We start from the raw sequence: 17,924 nt of genomic DNA, 5'->3' as shown, positions 1-17,924 counted from the left end.
CTCACTACCCCCTCCTTTCAGGGAGCTGTAGAGAGTGAGAAGGTCTCCCCTCAGCCTCCTTTTCTCCAGGCTGAACACCCCCAGGGCCCTCAGCCGCTCCTCATGAGACGTGTGCTTCCAGACCCCTCACCAGCTCCGTTGCCCTTCTCTGGACACGCTCCAGTGCCTCTATGTCTTTCTTGTAGTGAGGGGCCCAAAATTGAACACAGTACTCAAGGTGGGGCCTCACCAGTGCCGAGTACAGGGGGACAATCACTTCCCTAGTCCTGCTGGCCACACTATTCCTGATACAGGCCAGGATGCCGTTGGCCTTCTTGGCCACCTGGGCACAGTTCTGGCTCATGTTCAGCCGGCTGTCGACTAGCATCCCCAGGTCCTGTTCTGCCGGGCAGCTTTCCAGCCACTCTTCCCCAAGCCTGTAGTGCTGCATGGGGTTGGTGTGACCCAAGTGCAGGACCCAGTACTGAGCCTTCTTGAACCTCATCCCATTGGCCTTGTAATAATAACAATATTTTTAATATTATAATAATAACAAATTAAAAACATTCATCAGAACAGGTATGTTACTCTTGCGCTTGCCTACTCTTTGTTTTCCTTCAAGATTGAGGTTGTGAAAGTTTTCTTTTTAGTTAATTGCCAACTTCATGTTGTATTTGTCAGACAATGCATATGGCAGTTGTTCATTCTTCATTAAGTTCATTGATCCTGAAATGGCAAAATCAGCTATACCATGGAGCAGCCAGGCATTGCCTGAACACAAGCAAGAAGATCATGTTAAAAATCTTAGTTCTAGTGCTGATACTGCTACAGTTTACATGTTGAAGCTGTCGCCTCTTTTGGATCTTTTGATCACAAGGATAAGGAATGTTATTTTGTATTGCTGAGATGCTCTTAGAGCTACTAACAAAGCTGCCTGCCATTGAATTCAGTTGTAGAGGTTAGTGTCATTCGATAGTTTCTTTATCATCCTAGATTAGTGCAGGCTTGCCTACCAGCTGATTTTTGTCTGCTCAACTGTTTCAATTGTAATTTCTATGTTTCTGGGAAATACTGGCAGTTTCTAGGTAGCCTTTACATACACTACTCGCTAGACTAGGAATATAGTGAAGATCAGTATGTTTCTCATGCAGATTTCATGTGAACAAGTGGGCCATAACCCAGTGTCAAATTCCATAAGGGCTAGGTCCAGACAACTTGAAGAAGGTGTTAAGGTTTTTTTGCTCCTGGACAAATGCATTAGAGAGGCATAAAACTGAGGTGACCTGTGACAGACCTGGCCTGCTGTCTAGTCTTCCTATGTGTTATCTGGAATTCCATGACACCAACCCTGGCAGACGTTCTCCTGTAACACAGGACAAGTAGGGATTGTTGGTACTTGAGGTGTGGTGGTATTTTTTTTTCTTTTGTTTTATTGGGTTTTGGGTTTTATTTTCAGTAGTAGTGAATTTTTGTTCTATAACAAAGTTTAGACTTTTTTTCCCCAGTTTTGGGACTACTGTGTACTGTTACTGATTTCCTCAGTTCTATATACATATTGGTATGTGCAAATGCAATATCCCAGAACTGACTATTGTTCAACACCCAAATAAGTCTGGTTTTGTCCCTTTGAAGCTTGAATACCTCAAAGTTGAATGCTGCTGATGGTGGCTGCTCTAACTGAAGGAAGTCTTAAAAAAAGAGAAACTTGTATCCATGTGATGGGTTTTTTATGCTTATGGAGAATTGCTTTTAAAGTAGTTAAGAATATTAACAATCCAGTAGCGATTCTAAGACAGAAGGTCTTGGCCAGCATCATGCTTTTGAAGCAGACAGGTTTAGTATTAACTTTCTCTTCTTTCTCTTTACTGGGAGTGGTCAACATGGATTCACCGTAGGGGAAAACATGCTTGACCAATCTGATGGCCTTCTATGATGGCATGGCTGGCTGGGTGGATGAGGGGAGGGCAGTGGATGTTGTCTACCTTGATTTCGGCAAGGCTTTCGACACTGTCTCCCATAACATCCTCACAGGCAAGCTTAGGAAGTGTGGGTTAGGTGAATGGACAGTGAGGTGGATTGAGAACTGGCTGACAGATAGAGCTCAGAGGGTTGTGGTTAGCGGTGCAGAGTCTAGTTGGAGGCCTGTAACTAGCGGTGTTCCCCGGGGGTCAGTACTGGGTCCAGTCCTGTTCAATATATTCATCAATGACCTGGATGAGGGGACAGAGTGTACCATCAGCAAGTTTGCTGATGACACAAAACTGGGAGGAGTGGCTGACACACCAGAAGGCTGTGGAGAGCAGCTCTGTGGAAAGGGACCTGGGAGTCCTGGTGGACAACAAGGACTATGAGCCAGCAACGTGCCCTGGTGGTATCCTCCCCCTCTACTCTGCCCTGGTGAGGCCACATCTGGAATATTGTGTCCATTTCTGGGCTCCCCGGTTCAAGAAAGACAAGGAACTACTGGAGAGAGTCCAGTGGAGGGCTATTGTTGTGGTTTGGCCTCAGCCAGCAACAAAGAACCACGCAGGCACTCGCTCAACTCCCACAGCCGTGGGAAAAATCGACAGAAAAAAGCAAAACTCGTGGTTTGAAATAGTGCAACTAAAAGGGAAGATGGAAAAAAACCAACAAACAATAACACTGATAAAGGGATATAAAGACGCAATACTGCCATGCAGCACACCGACTGGACCGCAGCCCACCCCCAAGTGGCAACTGCGCCCCCCCTCCCCAGCTAGCTCCTCTTATAGCGCGGGCATGGGTCGTGGTATGGAAGAGAAGAGAAGGCTGAGAGGGGATCTCATCAATGCTTATCAATATCTAAAGGGCAGGTGGCAAGAGGATGGCGCCAGACTCTTTTCAGTGGTGCCCAGCGACAGGACAAGGGGTAATGGGCACAAACTGGAACACGGGAAAATCCATCTCAACATGAGGAAAAGCTTCTTTCCTGTGAGGGTGGCAGAGCAGTGGCACAGGCTGCCCAGAGAGGTGGGGGAGTCTCCCACTCTGGAGACATTCCAAACCCGCCTGGACGCTGTCCTGTGCCACTGCTGGAGGTGCCCCTGCTCTGGCAGGGGGGTTGGAGTAGATGATCTTCAAAGGTCCCTTCCAACCCCTACCATTCTGTGGTTCTGTGATTATTGCCAAGTTCCTGGAGCATACAGGAATGGTTGAGTTTGGATCTCAGTGGGTTTTTTGATCATGTGCATCCAGGTGAGCAGAAGCAGATGCGTATTTTTTTGTGGTGTGGTTTTGTTTTCTTTTCTCCTTCCTCTGTCAGAGAACATGACAACAGGATATGTCAGGAGTAGACTGACCAAACAGATTTCAGTTATTAGATTGCACTTGTATGTTCATAGAGCATATTTAGCCAAACCCATGGCTCCGAAGAACTTTCTCAATAGAAGTCCTAACTTTTTATTATACAATGCATAATGAGATTAGTTGTAACAAATGAATAGTGTATTGATGTTATAAAGTTGTAACACAGGAAATCAACTTGTTGCTGAAGTCATAAGATTGTGTGCATCCTGTTGATTTCTTCAGATAAAGATGTCTTACTGCTCAACGGATGTGTTCTCAATGCTTTGTACATCACGCTGGTCTCTTCTTGATGGTTTGACATAACAAGACTAACACAACACTTTGTTACAGAGTACACAGACCAGTTCTGAGTAACCTTTCTATGCTTTTGAAAAGCCTTCAAATACTCTTCCCACACTTTGTTACTGTTCTTACTATGGGGGCCTACAGGAAAGCTGGGGAGGGACTCTTTATCAAGGAGCATAGCGATAGGATGAGGGGTAATGGCTTCAAACTGGAAGAGGGGAGATTTAGAATAGCTATTAGGAAGAAATCTTTCACTGTGCGGGTGGTGAGCCCCTGGGGCAGGTTGCCCCGAGAAGCTGTGGCTGCCCCATCCCTGGAGGTGTTCAAGGCCAGGTTGGACGGGGCTTGGAGCAACCTGGGCTGGGGGGAGGTGGCCCTGCCCAGGGCAGGGGGTGGCACTGGATGATCTTTAAGGTCCATTCCAACCCAAACTATTCTATGATTTCCAGTCTGTGTATATGGCTATCTTATACCCCTGAGTGTAAGTAGCCTTTTCAATCTACTGTTACCTAACTTCATGGAGCATATATGATAATACATGCTTAAAGAAGAAATAACAGTGTGAGGAGCACCTTCAAACAGAGATTACTTTTTGTCATTCTGTTTTTGTCTTTGTGACAAATAACTGGATACAACAAAATAGTGGATTTTCAAGCCCTCTGGGGGAAAAGTGCCAAATCACTTCAGGTGCATTAATGAAGCCTTGCTTGCAATGGGTAGGACATTTTTTTCAACTTTTCCAAGGTGTAATCTGTTGACAACTCAGAATAGAGCAGTATTTCTGTTACTGTGAGTTCTTAATCACAGTAGTGACCCTTTAGGAAACACTTGCAATTTAGTGCAGTTGTGTAGGAAGGGGTGTGTTCATGGCAAATCTTGCATCCCTGAAATGCATAAGGATAATATAGGTCACCCCATTCTATTTAATTTTGAACATAAAATGGTATTCTGAAGAAGGATTTCCTTTGCTTGTTTTAAATCCATGTGCGAGGAAAGGTAGCTGCATGGACTTCCATGAGGCTTCTAAAATGAGTGGAAGAACCATCTGTTTCAGAAATAAGGGCTGGCATGGAAGAATGCAAAAATTACTATTTTGTAAGTTGCAAGCATCTTCCCTAAATTTTTTTTGGCAGTTGTGTATAAGAAACTGATGTAGCCAAGGTATACTTAGGCTTTCTGTTTATACAGGTATTTGATTGTTTGTTTTGGGTTTGTGGTTTTTTTTTGTTTAATGGGATTAAGTTTTAAAAGCAAGATTTGGCACTGAATCTCTCAATTACCATTCATGCTAGAAAAAAGGGAGACTTCCTCCCCCCCCAGTTATGGGTTCTACTTAATTGCATCCTGTCAGGTAATCAAGATTTGAAAGGGAAGCTTTTTTATGGTACTGGATATAAAAAGTATTTCCATCTTACTAAGTGTATAGTTGTACCTCTTTATTCAAAAGGGCAAAGGGGTGTGTGTGTGGTAAAATAATAATTTAAAAAAGAAAATAACACAACTATTCTCAGGAAACTGCTGTTTATCTTGGGTCTCTGTCTGTAGTTTATTGGTAATAATGTTCTCACTTAAGCAGTGAAGAAACTTAAAATCTGAATCATTTAGCATTAAGAAATATGTCTCTTGTCTTATTCTCACCATAGCCTTAAGTAGTCTCTTATATCTGTTTCTTCCCCTCGCCCCAAAGAAACAAAATTACTCTGGTAGCATAGTCTGGTTTTGCAAAGATGCTTTGCAATGTTGATAGCTTCTTCTGGGCACTTAAAACATATCTTATACAAGTAACTTTTTTTATATTGTGTAGTATATGCTTCAGAGGACCCAGGACCAAGATGAAAATGTGGCTTTGGAGGCTTGCGAGTTCTGGCTGACTTTGGCTGAACAGCCAATTTGTAAAGATGTATTATGTCGACATCTTACTAAGTAAGTATTAGGAATTACAATTCCTAGTTATTTTGAAATAGTCATCTTTAAGCTTCAGTTGACTTGTTCAGTTGACTGTATCTAGCTTGCTGTATGCTTAGAAGGAGTTTCCTGTAGCTAGTTCTTGTGCATATTAAAAATGGCTGTAGCACAGACATCACTGAATAGACTTCTGAGGATTTCAGGCTCAGCTCCAGAAGCAGCCTAAACTGTATCACTGGTACCTCAAGCTTAACAGCCTGTTAAGCATCAGATGGATGCAAAGGTATACTACTGTGCACTTAAGCTTAAACAAACATCTCCATGTGACATTACCTGTAATATCTGGTGTACCATGAACACGTCGTCTTGACAACTGCTATTGTGGGCACCTCTGTGCAATGCTTCTATGTACATAGTCATGCCAAGGGTTCCCCATCTTTATGAAGAACATAACAAAATGATGAGATTGTGTAGATTTAGGAATCAATTTCATATCAATTGCCACTGCAATTTAAAGTTGAAGAAAGCATGTATAATGTGTTTCTTCATACTAATTCAGACTGACATTAGTGTTTTAAGTTTCAAAAACTCTTTTTTAAGTTTCAAAAAGTTATCCTAAGCCTTAAAACATAGATCCTTGATTGAACAGGAATGAATATCCATGTTTGAGATTTAAATATCTGCATGTCTGCAGCAGTGCTCATAACTTTTTTCCAGAGTAATCTGAAGACTTTTGCAATAGGAAACAAATTATTCAGTGTTCCCAGTAAATGGAGACTCTGATTTTGACATATGCATGGATGGTTTTTGAAAATACTAGAGCAGTTCTGTCTGTGATTCTGTTCTTCCAGTCAAGATGTTGAGAGAAGGGATGCATTCTTTTCAGCAGAAATGACCGTTTTAGATGTAAAGCAATTAAAAAAAAAAGAAAAAAAGAAAAAGGGGGGTGCTGTCGAAAGTTCAGTTCTAATAAGCAATTAGAAAGCAGAGAATTGAGATTAAAACACCTACTGTAGCAGTACAGGAATAGGCGTTAAAAACAGGAGAACCAATGTTATGAGAAAAGTTTTTTAAGTTTTACAATGTTTTTACTGAACTCCTACTCTTATAGCTCAAAAGAATGATAGCACAGTTCTTGGTTCTACCTACCCCCTTCCCAACACACATATTGATACTGGTCACCTTATCAGTATAAAACTTAAACCTCTTCTTGCCTACATGAACACTGACATTGCAACACCTTCATCCTCGGTTGTTGTGTTTTTTTAAGAAGCTCTTAAATTTCTAGAAAAACAGATAAGAGTAACATTACATATCTCTCAACTTTCAATGTCATATTTGATGAAAGCAACTTGTTTGTTGGTGAGTCCTTTTTGACTAGGGAGTTATAATAATTTGCCAATACTTAATGATAATCTTAATTTTTTTTATATTAGATTAAGTGGGAGAAGATCTTTTAAAAACCTGTTTGTTTAATATTATTCCATTTTGCTCCTGTAGGCTTTCTTATAAAATATATAGCTCCTGCATACTTCATGAAGTATGCTGCAGAAATGCCAATGAATGGGTGTTAATCTGAATACTTATTATTCTCATTAAAAATTCAGAAGGTAACATGCCATTGAGATGTGTGAATATTATTGCCGGCCTGAGTATCTTCAGAAACAGTACTCAGCTGAAGAATATACAGGGATTGAGTCTGTCACGGGTGCTGGGTCAGTCCATGGTGATTTCAGTATTGGATTGATTTGGCTTGTAATACATCTTTTTATTTTTATGTATTTATTTTTGTAGTGAATGTAGTGAATGTGTTTTTATGTGAAGCATTTTCTTCATTTGACTTTTTTCCCCTAGTACTTTTTTTTTTTTTTTGCCATACATCAGTACCGTTGGAGTCCCATAGCTATAACCAGTTTGATAACTAAGTAAAGTTCTAATATAGACTACTGACTTGACTAATGTCGAGATCTCTGCAATGTTGGGGACTTGTCTTAAGGGGTGATACTTGAAATAATCACAGAATGATAGGAGGGCTTAATGTAGTTGGACTTCCATCCTTAGGAGTAGTGAGGTAGAGTCTTCAGCCACAGGTAAATGAAGTGACAAATACTATTTGTGAGACCCAACTTAACTTGTTTATCAAGCATTTTTGGGGAGTTTGAATTCTTACTGAAAAGCTTTAGATTTAACTTCTGAAAGGTGCTTCAGAATAAATTTCATCATGTGGAAGAATATCCTGTTTTTAAAGTGTAAAACTTGGTTGTGCCATCTGGCTACCTCTAGTTAGAAATTAACACTTTTTCAGATTACAAAGTATTGATGAACCTCATGAAATGGTGTATGATTAAGGTACTAGCTTTTGTTATCAGGCTGTTTTTGTTTGGGGTGTTTTTGTTTGATTTTGATGTTGGGGGGGGTGGTTACAACCAAAATTATGTCCCTGGTGACTGAAAATCAGCTTGCTTTATATATCTGTTATTTTGACATAGAATCATAGAATATCTCAAGTTGGAAGGGACCCATAAGGATCATGTTTGCACATTTGAGGTACCTTCCATCATTTCATTAAATTTCAGTTTTGATACCAGTGAAACTTATTTCATAGAATCATAGAACAGAATATCTCAAGTTGGAAGGGACCCATAAAGATCATTGAGTCCACCTCCCTGCTCCTCGCAGGACTACCTAAAACTAAATCATATGACTAAGAGCATCGTCCAGATGCTCTTTGAACTCTGACAGGCTTGGTGCCGTGACCACTTCCCTGGGGAGCCTGTTCCAGCGATCGACCGCCCCCTCAGTGAAGAACTGAGATGTCCAATCTGAACTTCCCCTAATGCAGCTTCATTCCATTTCCTCGTGTCCTGTCGCTGGTCACCAGAGAGAGGAGATCAGCACCTCCCCCTCCACTGCCCCCCTTGGGGAAGGTGCAGACTGCCATGAGGGCACCCCTCATCCTTCTCTTCTCCGAGCTGAACAAGCCAAGTGACCTCAGCTGCTCCTCATAAGTCTTGCCCTCGAGACCTTTCACCATCTTGGTCTCCCTCCTCTGGACACACTCTAATCGTTTGATGTCCTTCTTATATTGAGGCACCCAAAACTGCACGCAATACTCAAGGTGGGACCGCACCAGTGCGGTGTAGAGCGGGACAATCACCCCCTCAACTGGCTAGCGATGCTGTGCTTGGTGCACCCCAGGACACGGTTGGCCCTTTTGGCTGCCAGGGCACACTGTTGACTCATATTCAACTTGCCATCAACCCAAACCCCCAGAGCTCTTTCCATGGGGCTGCTCTCCAGACTATCGTCCCCCAATTTGTACATATACCCAGGATTGCCCCAATCTCAGGTGCAGAATTCAGCACTTGCTCTTATTAAAAGACTTCATACGGTTGGTGATTGTCCAGCTGTCTAGTCTATCCAGATCTCTCTGTAAGGCCTCTCTACCCTCGAGGGAGGCCACAGTTCCTCCTAGTTTAGTATCGTCGGCAAACTTACTTAATGTACATTCGATTCCTGCATCCAGATCATTTATTAAAACATTAAAGAGCACTGGCCCTAAAATTGAGCCCTGAGGAACCCCACTGGTGACTGGCCGCCAGCCTGATGAGACCCCATTTACTATAACTCTTTGAGACCAACCTGTCAGCCAATTGCTCACCCAACGTATTATGGACTTGTCTAGCTGTATGCTGGACATCTTGTCCAGAAGGATACTGTGACAGACAGTATCAAACGCTTTGCTAAAATCCAAAAAATTCCCACATCTACTGGCTTCCCTTGGCCAACTAGATGGGTGACCTTGTCATAAAAGGACATTAAGTTAGTTAAGCAGGACTTTCCCCTTGTGAACCCGTGCTGGCTATGACCAATAACTGCATTGTCTCTTGAGTGTTTTTCAATAACTCCCAGAATGACCTTCTCCATAATTTTACCAGGCACTGAAGTGAGACTGACAGACCTGTAATTACCTGGGTCTTCCTTCTTGACATGTATTAATATTTCTTTGTAGACTGATACCTGTTCTGGTAAATGGCATGAAATATTCAGAGATCGATATTATTCTGTTGAAGGTAAGCATTGACTTCTTTTATACTCAGAATATCTGTTTAGCTTCTGACTTGTAAATCAGAATGATTGAGCTGATAGGCCAGGTCTGGTCTGCAATTTGTTCAATGGAGATTTAGCTTTCTGGGGCAAGGTGTGCTGTTCCAAAAACTAAATGTGACTGCTGCCATGTTTGTTGAAAAATAATCTGTTGGCTTTCCTGCTTTGCCCCTGTCCCCTCCCACCCAATTTTGGCAGAGCTGGGATACTTTTACCCATGAATTAATGCAACAAAGCAGCCTAAAAAAAAAAGATTAGAATTAATTTTAATGCCCTTCTAGCTTGAACTACACAGCTTTTTCTATCACAACATTTTAGAATGTTTCTGTGTACTAGAATTTCTCTTATCTCCTCTTCCTTCTAATTCCTTCCCATCAAGAGTAATTTTCTTAACAAGAAGGATACTTTGTGCATTTGTGTGAGCTTACCTCTCTTCCCTCTATTTTCCTGTCATTTTTCTGGTAAATACTGCAGCAGAATGCAGGAACGATGGCATTTTTAGTTAGCTGGGCAGCACAAGTGAATCTTTTATATGCTTATAAAATCTTGAACTAAAATTTACACTACATTCTTAAGTTTCTTGAGCAATATAGTTGCACTATTTTATCTGATAAAACATTTTGATGACAGGGGGATGTTGAAGAAGATGAAGCTATTCCAGATAGTGAACAGGACATAAGACCTCGTTTTCATCGTTCACGGACGGTAGCTCAGCAGCATGAAGAAGATGGTATTGAAGATGATGATGACGATGATCTTGATGATGATGATGATACTATTTCTGACTGGAACTTAAGTATGTCAAAGTAATGTGTAAAATGTTTTAAAATATAGCTATTTGCATAATACAAGAACCACAGTAAAAAAAGGAGTTTGTGTATAGGAATACTGAGGCTTTGCTTATGACTAGAAAAAGAACTATGTGCTGATATAATTGGTAGTTGGGGCACAGGGGGAGTCTTTAAGGTGACGTTTTGGCTATGTAACTGTATTGACAAAAGCTAGCTATCTGTAAACTGATTTCAAATATGGCCAATAGAGCTGCAAACATCTACTGAATGCAATTCAACCAAAGCTTTGTATTTTGATTTTTAATTCTACACAATAATACAAATCATGGATCACCTGTTTAACTTTATAAAAACAAGAGTCTTACACATTGTTCTTAGCTTGAGGAAGCTTAATAATGCTTTCTTTTACTTCAGTCTTCCCTCTAAATCTGGTTTGTGTTTGATTTTTTTCCCCCCCCTCCATTTGAACATGCTACTACTGACAGCCATTACCAGTAGTTCAGATGTAGCACAGATGGACATACCTTGAAGCTTATGGATCAAACAACCTTGAGACATAGCTAAGCTTTTAAAATTATTGTTATTATTTTATAAGAAAATAAGTACAAATATGCTTGCTTTTGTAAAGTATCTTTATTTCTTAATAGCTTTAAATTCATAATGCTGTTCTTGTAGTCGTCACTGTGTGTAGAGATTGCAGAATTAAATATATATTTTCTGAAAAACATACCTGAAATGTCAGAGGGCGCCCTGTGGTCCACAGTTTTGGTTAAGATCATGAGGAAGATAAAGCTGACTAGGAAAGAGAGAGAACAGAACAGTTAAGAAATCTGTTTTGATGTATGCCATCTGGATTTGAGAGAATTTGGATTATCTGAAATTCAGAATTGTGTGTCCTATTTCTTATCTGGTGTTCTATATTTGACTTCCAATCTGAACAGAGAAGAAACATCAGCACAGCCTGACAATTAGCAGCATTGCTTACTAATGGGACCAGGTAACTAAATATGGGAGCCCACCTTTCTTTCCTCTAGTAGAAAGCTGAAACAGTCTTAGCTGAAAGCAGCAGGTGCTTGGTCTTGCTGTTTATTATTGCTTTGCAGTGGAAATCTGCTCTGAGTTGAGGGCTCATATTTTGTTTTATTCAAGCCTGTTGGACATCATCTAGGAGCAGAGCAGAAAAAGTTTTGTATTTATTATCTATTCTAGTAGTTGCTACCTCCCATCTGAAAACTTATCTGTGTCCTGTTTGGGCCCACTAGCAGTTTAGGTCCAGTTCAGGATTTTTGTGTTACATTTGCTATGTATATTTTGCCTGATTACCTGTCTTGTATATACTTTTGTTCCAGTTTAGTCATTTCTGACAGATTAAGAAGGAACTGAGATCATAATAAGCAAAAATGTGCAGTATAATTTCTGTAATACGAGCATTATTTGTCTAGACATGACAGCACCACAGCAGAAAACCAGAGTAAGGATTTCTGAATCATGTTTTGAAGTTGTTCTTTTATGAGCTTTTGTTTGCTAAAAATATGAGATTAAAAACTTTCAAACAAATTTTGAGGTGGTGTTCTTTGTATCAGTGCTTCACAGAATTAGGAGTAAGATATAAAAACTCAGAGCAGAGGTCAGTGAATTTCTTTCAGTCTCTAGAGATTGATGAATTTGCCTTTTTTTTTTTAATTTCAGACACGAATCATGTTTGAACCTTTTCTTTTTAATCAGTTGCTAATATTTTTAGGCTACTTCTCCTTAGTTTCTTTGGTATGTTACGTTCATGTCACAGGCCTTCCCACTTCCATAGTGTTATACCATCCTGAAATTACGTAATGTATATAATGTTGCAATATAATGGTGTGGTTCCTGTCAGTGAGTGTTTTAATATCCCTAGTGTACAAGTCCTTTTAGTGGCTATAAAAATACTGCAAAATTGGCTTTCTAAGAGCGGTGGCTTTGTACCAAAGCACAGTGGATCCCTGTGTATTGCAATGAAATGGAAGTATCTTTCTTCCAGCTCAAAGTTAAAATGAGAATTACACTATTTAACTACAACTGCTTGTATAATAAGCAGAGATTAACACTGTTAATTCCCCTCAGGGAAATGTTCTGCTGCTGCTCTAGATGTCCTAGCCAATGTATTTCGTGATGAACTTCTGCCACACATCTTGCCCCTTTTGAAGGAATTGCTCTTCCATCCCGAATGGGTAGTCAAAGAATCTGGTATCCTTGTTCTTGGAGCAATCGCTGAAGGTAAGGCAACAGTGCATATCATGTTGCTGAATTTTTGATTGGTTCTAAAGCAGCTCTGCGATTCCTTCTAGGTGAGTTTACTTGTGCAAACAAGTATACATCCTTAGCTGATCTGGTTTTAGTGATTAATCTCTACATCTACTAGTTGGTGACTACAGTTATTTGTTTAATTTTTCATTTTGAAATCTCTGCATGTTTTGGAGGCTAAATAACTTAGATAATTTATTTTATTCCTCCCTTTCTTAACTCTGCAGGATATATTTATTGGTCTCTTGTGAAGTTCTACTTTGATTTGATACAACTGGAATATTTAATAATTTTGAGCCTTACATTTCATTCAGTGTTTTCAGAAATGGCGAAGACTGGTCCTGTGACTTCAGTGCCCTGAGCTGCTTTTTGTGGATGGTTCTCTGATTTAAATGTGATAATTTCCATTTCTTTGTATTTACTCCCAGGCTTGGCTTTATGCCTCTATTTCCAGCATCTCTGTTCATTTTGCAAACTGAAGGAATAAGTTTGGGTCTATGCCTGAATTTTCTATCTTTTCCTACAGTGCCTAGTGAACATATTTTTTCTTTGTTGCTAGAAAACTTTTTTTTGTTGGTTTTGATTTCAAGTCAAGCAAGGTAAAAGTTAGTACTTCTGGCAAATCTCAGTGTATTACTGCCCTTGCTGACTTGAAGCATGTATCTTTTATTGCTGGTCAGTATTTGTGTGGTATTAGGAGAAAACAAGAAGAAAATTAAATTTCTTAAGGAATCCTTTTTAATGATATGAAGATTTGTTATCAAGGCCTAATCTTTCTCTACTTGAATCTTTCTCTACTTGTCTTGGTCACTCTGAGTAGACTGGCATAAGACTTTTAAGCTTTACAAACTAATTTTATTTGGATGTTCTTGCTATGCTCGATTTAATAAAGCAGAATTTCTGGGGCTTGGGGAAGCATTGAAGTAGAAACGTAGTTGAAATAAATGTGAATTTGATTGCAGATTTTAATTATTGATTATGGTGAGGTTTCTTTTTAGGACTTAACATAAATTAGGTAGACTTGCTTTGTATATTGTTAAAATGTATTACTACATGATAGAGAATGAAAATATGTCCCTTTTAGGAAACAACAAAAAGTTCTATTACATTTTCTAATTCTTGTACTGTAATAGCTATATTTTTCCTTCTAGGCTGCATGCAGGGTATGATTCCATATCTTCCTGAGCTGATCCCTCACCTTATTCAGTGCCTCTCTAACAAAAAGGCTCTTGTGCGCTCCATTACATGCTGGACTCTTAGTCGCTATGCACACTGGGTAGTTAGTCAACCCCCAGACACATACTTGAAGCCATTAATGACTGAGTTGCTAAAGCGTATCCTGGATAGCAACAAGAGAGTACAAGAAGCTGCCTGCAGGTGAGCCAAAGCTTAAATAAAAAGCACTATCCATGACACTGCTTTTTCATGGGAAACTATTTTAATGCCTTTATCGATGAATGCATGACTCCATTTCTAGCTCTTAATGTATTTTATTTTTTCCTTTTAATTTGGAGTAGATTCAGCTGCTTCTGCAGTAGTCACAAATTACTCTGAGTTGTAATAAAATGAAAACAGATAATTTGTACTGTCCAGTTTGTTTTCAGTGTATATGAATCACCTAACTAAACAATCTGTTGCAGTAAAAGACATTATCTGTATGTGACACCTGTTTATTTTCAATATTTGAAGTTCCATTGACCAGAAATCTGGCTTTTATATGCCTATGAACAAGGTCAATGCTGATGACAAAGGAAAACTTTCCTATCATTGCATTAGTGGTAGTGTTTGTATTTAGCTCAGGATTACCAAAACATTAGGTTACAGTTATTTCAAGGGATATTCCCTTTCTCTTGAAAGGAGATCCTTGGAGGTAAGCTTCCCTTCTCCCCCTTGTCTGCTGATATTTAAAAAAAAATATTTTAATGGACACACCATTAATGGAATGGGTATACCTCTTGTGCAGGAAGCTCAGGAAATAAAGCTTTTACATGTCAGTTTGTGTGGGGCAGGAGTGTACACAGCAGACTGCCAGGAAAGTTTCTTCATAAAGCAGAATTAGATCTGTAACATGTACACATAACAGGTTTTACAGGAATATTTTTAAAATTTTGCTCATCACAATGTAAGAGCTGAATCTTTGTGTTCAATCAAAATAGATTGAGTTTGTCTCAGTAATACCATTTTGAAAACATACCTTGGATGAATTTGAGAACTAAATATAGTCCTGTGTTTAAACATAAATGGGTAATGTGGGGTGTTTTGGGGTGGTCTTGTTTTGTTTTTTCCAAGATACTGACTGACCTATTTGGGGTGGGTTTTTTGTCATTCAGTGCCTTTGCTACTCTAGAAGAGGAGGCTTGTACAGAGCTTGTTCCTTATCTTGCATATATACTTGACACTTTGGTCTTCGCATTTAGTAAATACCAGCATAAAAACCTGCTCATTCTTTATGATGCTATAGGAACTCTAGCAGATTCTGTCGGACATCATCTAAATAAACCAGTGAGTATACCTTATGCTCTGTAGAAGCATTTGTCATATTTTGAAAAACTGGTTCTGTGGGTTTTGTAGTGTGCTTTACATGTTATAAAACAGAAATGATGACCTTTCTGTGTAGGCTTCAATAATAAATATTTTCATGTAAAATACATAGACTACATGTAATTTTCCCACTACACAAATATTCCCCATTTTGAATAAACAGTTCTGTGTGGTGGCTTGTGAAATGCACTTCTCATTATTGTGACTTTTTTTCCTCCATTCTCCAAATTTTTCAGCTCAGAGGAGATGCATATATCAATATAGATATGAAATGGGACTTTAAAGAAATTGGTGGAATGTGTGTTCTAATTTCTAATGACTGATTTCTTTTTACTTTTTTTTTTTAACCTCTTTCAGTATAGCTAAGCTGCTCTGTGTGTCTTTCCAATGTATTGGAGCACATCATCATTAGAAATCGCTTTATCAAAGAGTGGGACAGATGTGCATTTTATATATAAAAACACAGAATCCTTTAGACAAAGTACAGATAACACACAGGCAAATATAGTGGGTTTTTTGTAGTGTACATATGTTCATTAATAGGATATGCATACATATCGCATGTGCATCTTATGATGGCTATTGAAATTTGCTTTATTTCTCTATAGTGCTTCACATGATATAGACACACTAGAATAAAACAATTTGGGTTGTTGTCATGGCATTTTACATGCCGTCCAAGACTCCACACCATCAAAGGACACCTTTTCCAGTGTCTCTTTGGCCCTGGCCAGCTTGACTTTTGACAACACCAGGAGGAAGCTAAATGGGAGCTCCTGGCAATGGTGGGACTTTCTTCAGTCACTTAGAATATTGTATCTTTGGACATAGCATTAGCTGGCAGCATCTGTTGGCTCTTTGGATGCTTTCTGGGAGCAACAGTACTACAGGGATGCCTTGCTTAATGTCCTTGTGACTGTGACAGCAGTGGCAGGAAAGAGACAAAATCTTTATACAGAATTGGTAAGTGCACCCTTCTGGAAGGATAGAAAATTACTTTCTTCAACAATGGGTAGTTAAGAGGTTGCAAGAACTTGGGAGGATAGGGTTGTAGCATCAGGGCAATGGGAGATGGTTGAGAAAAGCAGATGACAGATGCACAGCCAGACGGCATTGCTGGTAAAAACGTTTTCTGTAGGTCCTGAGGTAATCCTATAGATTTTTAACACCTCAAGCAGCTATAAGAAGTTGCTAGACTGAAGCCAAACCTGGAGGAATAGATTTGTTCTGCGAAGGCACTTATGTGCCTCGGCAAAAAATCTTAAGACAGAAATTGTATATTCTAATATTAAACTACTTCTTCATTTTGCAACAATGATTGAATTACAGTATATATCAATTTTATTTTGCTGAAAAAGTAGCTTTGAAATAAACTAGTATGCAATGAAGTGTTTCAGTAGCTAATGCATTTTCATCCTAAACAGGAATATATTCAGATGTTAATGCCTCCATTAATCCAGAAGTGGAACATGTTGAAGGATGAAGACAAAGATCTCTTCCCTTTATTAGAGGTAAATGTTAAAATTTGAATATATTTTATCAACTTCTTTTAGGAATTACCCCTTTTACTAACGATGTTCCTACTAGGAAGTGTGACTATAAAAGCTGACACTTGGTATTTCCCATTAAGGAGAAAATATGACTATAGTGAGAAAATCTTGTGACTGAGGAAATGTCATTAGGTTTAGCAGAAATATTTCCGATGGTTTTTTTTCCTGCTGTTCCTGAGTGTTTTCTTTGGGAACAGACACTGGTAAAAGGTTTGTCCCCATCTTTCTTAGAAGCCCCCATTAGGGACTGGAAAGCCGCTATAAGGTCTCCCCGGAGCCTTCTCTTCTCCAGGCTGAACAGCCCCAGCTCTCTCAGCCTGTCTTCATAGGAGAGGTGCTCCAGCCCTCGGAGCATCCTCGTGGCCTCCTCTGGACACACTCCAGCAGGTCCATGTCCTTTTCATGTTGGGAGCCCCAGAGCTGGATGCAGTATTCCAGGTGGGGTCTCACCAGAGCAGAGTAGAGGGGCAGAATCACCTCCCATGACCTGCTGGCTACACTTCTTTTGATGCAGCCCAGGATACGGTTGGCCTTCTGGGCTGCGAGCGCGCATTCCTATCTCATGTTGAGCTTCTCATCCACTATGATGCAGCTGGCCTTCAGGGCTGTGATTACACATTGCTGGCTCATGTTGAGTTTCTCATCCACTAACACACCCAAGTCCTTCTCCTCAGGGCTGCTCTCAATCCATTCTCTGCCCAACCTGCATTTGTGCTTGGGATTACCCTGCCCCGTGAGCATTACCTTGCACTTGGCCTTGTTGAACGTCGTGAGGTTTGCATGGGCCCACCTCTCCAGCCTGTCCAGGTCCCTCTGGATGGCATCCCTTCCCTCCAGCATGTTGACCCCACCACACAGCTTGGTGTCATCGGCAAACTTGCTGAGGGCGCACTCAATCCCAACATCCACGTCTCCAACAAAGATGTTAAACAGCACTGGTCCACTATCACTGGTCGCCACTTGGACATGGAGCTATTGACCGCAACTGTTTGAGTGCAACCGTCCAGCCAGTTTCTTATCCACTGAGTGGTCTATTGGTCAAATCCATGTCTCTCCAATTTAGAGACCAGGATGTCGTGCGGGACAGCATCAAACGCTTTGCAGAAGACCAGGAAGATGATGTCAGTTGCTCTCACCTTATCCACCAAAGCTGTAACACCAT

The 17,924-nt window shown here is 40.1% G+C and overlaps 1 protein-coding gene across 1 annotated transcript in view; it reads left to right on the top strand.

The window, feature by feature from the left end:
* Positions 1-16,723, top strand: part of LOC104288364 (transportin-1-like) — a gene marked incomplete at both ends in the record, with an annotated part of 24,039 nt that extends 7,316 nt beyond the window's left edge. The window contains 7 exons of the mRNA XM_009887160.1: positions 5,396-5,514; positions 9,509-9,569; positions 10,234-10,399; positions 12,492-12,644; positions 13,823-14,048; positions 15,002-15,173; positions 16,637-16,723. Coding sequence (XP_009885462.1) covers positions 5,396-5,514; positions 9,509-9,569; positions 10,234-10,399; positions 12,492-12,644; positions 13,823-14,048; positions 15,002-15,173; positions 16,637-16,723 — 984 coding nt within the window. The remainder of the gene's footprint in view (positions 1-5,395; positions 5,515-9,508; positions 9,570-10,233; positions 10,400-12,491; positions 12,645-13,822; positions 14,049-15,001; positions 15,174-16,636) is intronic.
* Between the last annotated feature and the right edge of the window lie 1,201 nt (positions 16,724-17,924).

The sequence above is a fragment of the Charadrius vociferus genome, unplaced genomic scaffold, assembly GCF_000708025.1.
Source record: "Charadrius vociferus isolate BGI_N301 unplaced genomic scaffold, ASM70802v2 scaffold1016, whole genome shotgun sequence".
In the NCBI taxonomy this organism is placed as follows: domain Eukaryota; kingdom Metazoa; phylum Chordata; class Aves; order Charadriiformes; family Charadriidae; genus Charadrius; species Charadrius vociferus.
The sequence above is the reverse complement of the archived record's forward strand: the minus strand, read 5'-3'. Positions and strand labels throughout refer to the sequence as shown.